General features: G+C 31.2%; 1 protein-coding gene across 2 annotated transcripts; it reads left to right on the top strand.

Annotated features, from left to right (window-relative positions):
• The first annotated feature begins 1,635 nt into the window (after positions 1–1,635).
• Positions 1,636–4,823, top strand: LOC145034928 (putative protein phosphatase 2C 48). 2 transcript variants are annotated; one of them, XM_078983504.1, is made up of 5 exons: positions 1,636–1,727; positions 2,127–2,408; positions 3,342–3,709; positions 3,960–4,196; positions 4,325–4,823. In XM_078983504.1, exons 1-5 carry the CDS (start codon positions 1,667–1,669, stop codon positions 4,535–4,537), a joined length of 1,161 nt encoding a protein of 386 aa, XP_078839630.1. In that variant the 5' UTR covers positions 1,636–1,666; the 3' UTR covers positions 4,538–4,823. The 2 variants fall into 2 exon arrangements, with proteins under 2 accessions (XP_078839630.1, XP_078839623.1); XM_078983497.1 differs by lacking the exon at positions 1,636–1,727 and having other exon boundaries at positions 2,099–2,408.
• The last annotated feature ends 3,461 nt before the right edge of the window (positions 4,824–8,284 follow it).

Genomic DNA, 8,284 nt, shown 5'->3' with positions numbered 1-8,284 from the left:
GTTTTCATGTATCGATTCATATTTTGTTTTATGATTCATTCACTCCAAATACAACAAAGCTGTTTGGAACATGGAGAACGAGAATGTGTTCTAGCAGAATGAGAGTTTATTTTAGAAAAATGAGAGTATATTATAACAGAATGAAAGTGTATTTTAGTAGAATACATTCTCGTTCTTCATGTTCCATACAATTTTATTGCATTTTAAGTGAACGAGTCCATAAATAAATCACGAATCCACCCATGAAAACGTAGATGCAAATTCAATCTAAATAAATGTTTTTGATGACATTAATGACACATTTAATTAGTTTTCATAAAAAGAGAATTATAATTATGGATATATATATATATATATATATATATATATATATAATTATGGAAATCATTTAATACATATTTTTATTTAATTAAATAATTATTTAATTTTACTAAGTTTCTATTGATGCATTATAGGACACAATAAATATAAGAAACAAATGAACCTAGGTTTATATATATATATATATATATATATATATATATATATATATATATATATATATATATATAAAACCTTTATATTATTTTTATGTTCAAAAAAACTTTTATATTAATAGTTATCATTCAAAAAATACCAAAATATGGGTTTTTAAGAGAAATTAATGACTGCAAATATGATGTTGCTTACATTTTTGTTTTTAATACGATATTGATATGATAAAAACAATTAGTTAAGGAAGGAAAAATCAATCATATAATTCAATATGGAGAACACAATCGAGCAAAAGCCATTGAAATAAATATAGGTTTTAACATGTTTTCGCATACAATCAAGGAAATATAAAGAATATATATGTTACATCATATATTTTTAGCTGATCATTTCTCTTAAATATTTATAATTTGGTTTTATTTGAAACTTAAGTAATAAAATAAGGTTTTTTTTTCAACATAAAATTAATATAATGTTTTTTCTGCATATATACATGTATAATTAATTATGTTTTTCCACACATATCTCTAATTGTAAAAACTGATATTACATAAGGGTGGAAATAAACCGAAGTGGATGATATAATTAATAGATGAGTAGAAGTATACGGATATAAATGACCTAATTAGAAAATGAGTGAAATTAAACTGATGTTAATGGCTTATGAATATTTTAAAATCGAGCATATCTTCATCGTTATCATCATTTTAATGTGTTATTTTTTTTTTCTTTTTTCTTTCAAATGGAAATTGAAAATATATTTAACAATTATAAAATTAGAATACAACTTACAAAAATATTTGATCAAATCATGGCTTTTACCAAACTACCCTTAAAGTAAAGGAGTGGTCCACATACATGTAACGAAACATTCAGCCAAAAAAGGCTAAAAACGTGGATTACTATTCGAACAAAGTCATAAAATTCTAATATTCAACCATCCACCCACAAAACAAATCCAAATAAAAAGGAGAGGTAAAAGAAATCTCAAGGTCAAATTCAGTTCAATTGGGGAAGAAAAATAAACCCTTCTTGCTAACAATTTCTAGAGTTTTTCTCCTTTCTTTAAAAACCTCATCAGCCCATCATCTCCAAGATCTCAAATTTACAAAGATTTTCTGCCAAAAAACGCCAAAAACCCTGCCTTCTTCATCTGATCCATGAACATACTCTGTCAAAAAATCAAAATCTTATGGGTTTTACAGCTAAGGATGTTCTTGAAAAGGGACAAATAAATAAGAGGTATAGGGTATGTACTTGAAGAACACATCTCCATATTCTCTGAACTCCATTAAAGACAGTTGTTTTCTTGTCCTTTGAGTCACACTAGATTCGTTTTTAGGCAATTTTAGCCCATACCCATTTTGCCCCCTTTTGCATTTCTTGACATTAATGGTGTCTAGTCCTTTTATCTCTTGTGGGTCTTTTATAAATTCAAGAATCTTGGTCGTTGGGTTAGAACATAAGCAGAAACTGGAGCTGAGATTGACTTTACGTTTGAGTCTTGATCATAATTCGACAAACATATTGTTTGCTGGTTGTTTTGGATGATAGAAATTTCGATCATGTATTTGGATTAATCTGATTGGTGAAAACATATAAGTAATATTTATGCTAAAGTTTCATGTGGGGTAATAGTTATAGCTATTTAGATATGATGAAACCTTTTTGGAGACCATGTGTTGGGGGTGCACAAAGTGGAAGAACAGATGGGTTGTTGTGGTATAAAGATTTGGGGTCTCATGTTAATGGAGAGTTTTCAATGGCTGTGGTTCAAGCTAACAGTTTGATGGAGGATCAAAGCCAGATCGAATCAGGACCGTTGGATTCAATGAATTTAGGGCTTTACGGGACGTTTATTGGGGTCTATGATGGACATGGTGGGCCAGAAGCATCACGGTTTGTCAACGAAAATATGTTCTCCAATCTCAAGAGTAAGTTGTCAAATTCTTATATTGAATCCTTTTTTATACTTTGATTCAAGAATGATATGATATGAGCTAATGTGTGTCCTTTTTCTTAATCATTTTGTGTACCCCTTAATATTTTTCTTTTGTTTGTGTGTTTAATTGACTATGGTTATGATTTTATTACTATGGTTATGATTTTATAACTAGTTATTCTAAAAAGAAGGTTTACCTGCAAGAAATAACAATAATTTGTGTTGGTTTGTTTATACTAGCATCCATATTTTCATTATTTCATATTATAAAATTGTATTTTGAAAAATCTATCGAATTACAACAATGTCATCCAAATACAAGCAATTTCTAAGTACAACTCGGTGATACTAATAAAAAAAAGAGAAAATACAATGCTATGATTGGACAAATCTTTCTAAGTACAATGACATAATAAGAAAAAAGTCTGAAATTAAAAAGCAATTCTCACTTGCTATAATTTGGTAGATATTTCTCAGTATAATCTCCTAATAAAAGAATTTTGAAAGTACAATGATATTGTAGGGTAGTTCTTTCAAAGTATAATGTCATAATAACTAATTAAAATTTTTTGGAAGTACAATATTGTAATAGGAAGAAACAAAAGTAGAGTCAAAATTGAATTTATTTGTTAGCATGATTCAATTAGTTATGTTATTTATCTATTTAGATTTTTGAATCTATTTTAGATATTTTCTTAGAGATATATATTATAGATAAAAGTTCCAATCATACAAACAAAACTACAATACACAAATAAATGAAAGTACGTTGTCGTTTCTTGCTTTTAGCCCACAAAAGTTAAACTTACTAGAAGTTACTCTAAGAAAAAAACCAATCATTTAGATAAATGTAAAATTAACTACGCATCACCTAGCTACAATCAATTAATTATTTATTTATCTGATTATCTGATTTTGATTTCAGGGTTTGTATCCGAAGATGAAGAAATGTCGGAGGATGCAATTAGAAAGGCATTCTTGTCAACCGAGCACCAATTTATATCTCTTGTTAGAGATCAATGGCGCACGTGCCCACAATTTGCGTGTGTGGGCACGTGTTGTTTGGTTGGAGTTATTGTTGATGGGGTCATTTACACTGCGAATGCGGGGGATTCGCGTGTGGTTTTGGGGAGAGTAGATAAGGATAGTGGTGGTGTCTCGGCTATTCAGTTATCTCAAGAACATAATGTCAACCATGAGTGTGTAAGAGATGAGCTTCGTTCTTTACACCCCGATGATCCAAAGATTGTGGTTATGAAACATAACGTTTGGCGTGTTAAAGGACTTATACAGGTATAAGACTTGTCTTAATTCATTCAGATATATCATATATGTATGTAGTTGTTTCATTTAGCATCTTTTTAGACAAAATGTAGAAAGACCACTTAATCGTTTAAGGAAACTAGGGTTTCTCAATTAAGTTTAACTTTATAAAAAATTTGTCCCATGTATTTTTCCCTTTCTATTTCCCCAAATGTGCATCAAGAAGTTAAATTCATTTGAAACAAATACGATTTGATTATGTTGATGAATTTTCTCACAGGTGTCGAGATCAATAGGCGATGCGTATCTGAAGAATCCGGAGTTCAATCGAGCACCACTTTTGCCAAAGTTTAGGATTCCACAATCGTTTTCAAAGCAAATTCTTAGTCCTGAGCCAACAATCTCCATACAAAAAGTTGATCCAAATGACGAATTTCTCATATTCGCATCCGATGGCCTATGGGAGCAGCTCAGCAATGAAGAAGCCGTCGATATTGTCCACACTTACCCACGTAACGTAAGTTCATAAACTATTTCCCTGAGAAAACGCCTGCATACCTGAGGAACTGAATCGAACAAGAACATCATTTTCAATGTTAAGTTGTTCAATTGGATTAAGCATCTTTATTTTCTGTCTTCATGCAGGGGATCGCAAGGAGGTTAGTGAAGGCAGCGCTTCAGGCAGCAGCGAAGAAAAGAGAAGTGAGATACTTGGACCTGAAGAAGATCGAAAGAGGGGTGAGGAGACATTTTCACGATGATATTACAGTTGTGGTCGTTTTTCTCGATTCCGCGAACCCTAATTCGAGTGTCTCGATGAAAGGGGGCGTAGGATTACCGACGACTAAAAAATTCTGAGGTAGACATGGAATGTTGGGCTTGGACCTGACCCGGCCCAAAGGTGATTGTTACATGAGAATTGAGCTTATTTGATTTCAATTCCATTTCTAAACAACTTTATAGGAAGTCTTGGTATGCATTTGAGTTCGACCTATTTATGTAATAATATATTAATTTGATATGTTCTATTGTCACATTTCAAATACATAAAAGGAAAGGTTTAGTTGTAAAGAAAATGGAGCAAATGTCTTTGTACTCTCAATCTACTAATGTGTTAATAATAAGAAATGGATATTTGGTTCAATTATATTTCATATACTAGTGTGTAGTTATATATGATAACTATCAAGGATCAAAATCGTTGTGGGTTCGAATGTGCTTGACATAATCCATTTCAACTCGAAGATAGTTTACCAATTTAAATCTAAACTTATTTTGAACGGTTATTATTAAACCTGTATAGGAACCTTATGTCAAAAAACGGTCAACAAAGTATGGTCCTAGGAAATTTATGGGAAAAAAATTTCCTAAGAAATTCCTCAAAGATATAATTCCTCGGAACTCCTTGCAAGATGGGTATATGGGAAAAGTGTGGCGACTTCGGACTTCCGACAAAAGAAGCTCCTTGATCACAATTAGTTTCCTATAATATACTTTTTTAGAATTTCTTTGAAACACCTTTCCCTATGAATATATGAGGAGGAATGTGTTCCTATGAAAAGCGCTTTATTTTAGTTGTGATTTGACCTTTTGTGCACTTCTGATGTTAGATTACATTTCTTTTAAGGGGGGTTTTAGATTTATACTTTGATCAAATTTCTAGCAATCGAGAGAAGCATAAAATATTATTTAATATCCTTAAATACACAAAAAAATCATATATTAAAATTATATCATATAGTGTATTTTCAATCGTTTACCTATACTATAACTCAAAATAAATATCACATCATCATCCCTTTAACTTTAACACAACAGTTTCAATGGTTAACCTATTATATAGCCCATTTTTTTTTAATAAATTTAACGAATTTATCCCAACTATCTAAAATATTTTATAAAACTTCTTCGTATGTATTGCAATTAACTACAAGTTTACTAATGTTTTTGCTATGGTTTGTATTAAACTTTATTATGATTTGTAATATATAATAATTGTCATATATGGGTATTTAATGGAATACCTAAACATTAGAAAATAAAAAATATTCCAAACTTTAATATAATTAAAATGATATTATGACATATTATTAAAAAGAAATGGGTTAGATGTTCAAACTAACATAGTATATTGACCATTCAATTTAGATTTGTCACTAAAAAAATTAAATAAGCTATATACTCCAATAAGGATGAATGTTTATTAAAAAAATAATAATAATAAGTCATAAAAAATCTCCATTAGCGTTGAAAGCTCAATAAACACGGGCGAACACGATGCAAGGCATAGCATAAATGAAACAGTTGATCATTTCATAAAAAAGATATGTTTGACCTTTCTCGATGTTTTTTTTGGGTGACTCACCAACCAACCCAACTGTGATTGATGACAAAATGGTACGAACAAATCAATTTCATTGGATTTGGTAGTTCTCAATAGACTTCTCTCTTTAGCCCTTTGTATATGTTCATAAAAGGGTGTGCACCTCCAGATGGTTGTGGGCTGGCCTCCCACTTTTTTAGCTTATGCAACATTTATTGGCGGTTGGGTGTATCGTGCAATAAGCCTCTCTCGACCCTCCAGGAGAGGAACAACAAACACATTTGGAGGCAAAATTCATTCCAAACCTAGGAAAACTGCTATCAATAGCAATGACATTCTTAATTAGTCTTAGTTTCCACAAAACACTCATTTTCAAGGGCAACCATTTGTTCCAAAGATTTTGATAGAATCTTCTTTTGAGAGAACAACTCAATCAACTCAGCGGATCCTCTCTTGTCAAAATACTGAAAACGAGAGTGAAACATGTGTTTTGTTTACATTCTAACTATTTTACCATAGTTAAGAGAGTCAAGACGATCTTCCTTTTCTTTTTCCCTAAGACCCAATCATATGTGGAGCCTTTTTTCATAGCTAGGCATCCTCTTTTTTATGACTTAGGAGGGAAATTCTCTTCTCGCAATTAGGATTCAGTGGATGATATCCCATTCTACGAGTTTACTTACAACTGGAGTAAGCAGAGAGTCAAAAAAGTCCAGGGAAGCATTTCAAGTAGGATTCAAACCTGCGCCCGACTAGTCATTTACTTGCCAACCGCTCTACCATTAAGCATGAAATAAAAAAAGGGTTTTCTGGTCGGAAGGTAATACTAGGAAACTAAGAACAAATCCTCGCTTTGTAGCCAGCCGGTCTAGCTTTTGAATATAAGTGAAAAGTAGCTTCTGCTTCGTTATTAAATCCCTCACTTTCTAAGAAGATTAAGGGCAAACCCTCCTACGATTACGATGACTGTAATGAAGTCTCGAAAGATAGATAACCTATTTCTTTACATGAGAGGAGGAACCATACAACAATGGTTCTAGACCCGTAACCCCATAACATGTTGATAGCAGAATACAAGAATAGGGTTTGTTAGGGAATAATGGAAAGACATCCAAAGATGTTCTTAGATTAATTAACTTCAAGCTTATTTAGAAAAATGTATTGCGTTTAATAATTTATAATAAATTTACATTAGAAAAATGATCAAGAATTCCACAACACTTTATTATAAGCTCTTCATTTTTATCTGAAACTATTAGAGAACTTATGAGACATGACATTTAGTAATATAACACGACATGTTAAAGTGAATTTACATTACATATCGGCACCTCTTACATTATGAAGGGATATTATAAAAAAAATAATTCAAAATATCATATGGGTTTAAGGCTTTACTCATAAGTTTTATCTCAATACACCATTATGTTATTGAGAATGAGTAGTTTTTAAGAGTTCCTACATGTAATGGATGATAGTGTGAACAAATCAATGACATTATGTAGTATATGGGGGCGTTGAAGGGGGGAGGGGGAGGGGGAGGGGGGGGGGGGAGTGGGCAACTGCATATGACCCAATTTTTATTATTGTATATTTTTATTTAAAAATAAAAAATTATAATAAGGATAAGTGCCCATTTTTTCTTATTCGTCCTGAGCTTTTAAGAGTATTTAATTTTTTAGGATCGACCCTGATTTAGAATATGACATTAGATTACAAAGTTATGGTGCGTGTTTAACCTATGATATCAACTTTTGTGGGTTTGTTAACTTGGTTTCTTCCAAGTCAAGGTTGCAAATAATTAATGATAATGATGTCAAATATTTAGTTAGTATTATCACTAACATGTCTTCGCATCCGATGCAATTTTTTTGTTGTAAATCATATCGAAAATGGTGTTTACGAATTACTTACAAATAAATCTAACATATCATGCTATTCATTTAAATATGTATCATACTTCAATAAACACACTTTTCATTTAAATAAGAAATTATAAAACAAAACTTTAATACGTTCACTTATATGTGATGAAATATAACAATATGTAAGGCATTCTAAACTATATACCCTAAACTTTAAACCATTGGATCAAACCTTACTCAATAGAGTAAGTGATAATGTTTCTTCCTCTTAAAAACGTAAGTCTGCAACCATGATTTTTATGTACCAAGACCATAACTCGATCGAGACATAAAATTGTTGCCACAGCCAACAAGGTCTAGGTCCTCTAGGACTAGAAAAATTAAAACAATCACCATAGACAAAAAAAACTAACTTTT

The sequence above is a fragment of the Lactuca saligna genome, chromosome 1 (genome assembly GCF_052625555.1).
Source record: "Lactuca saligna cultivar CGN05327 chromosome 1, ASM5262555v1, whole genome shotgun sequence".
Classification (NCBI taxonomy): domain Eukaryota; kingdom Viridiplantae; phylum Streptophyta; class Magnoliopsida; order Asterales; family Asteraceae; genus Lactuca; species Lactuca saligna.
This window is presented reverse-complemented; position numbering and strand designations above follow the sequence as displayed.

What these genes read in the sequence shown, in the direction of transcription:
- LOC145034928 (XM_078983504.1), top strand. Translation starts at nt 1,667, where the DNA reads ATGGGTTTTACAGCTAAGGATGTTCTTGAAAAGGGACAAATAAATAAG. An exon ending in TATGTTCTCCAATCTCAAGA is followed by an intron (nt 2,409 to 3,341) that starts GTAAGTTGTCAA and finishes TTTTGATTTCAG; the next exon opens with GGTTTGTATCCGAAGATGAA. An exon ending in TCCACACTTACCCACGTAAC is followed by an intron (nt 4,197 to 4,324) that starts GTAAGTTCATAA and finishes GTCTTCATGCAG; the next exon opens with GGGATCGCAAGGAGGTTAGT.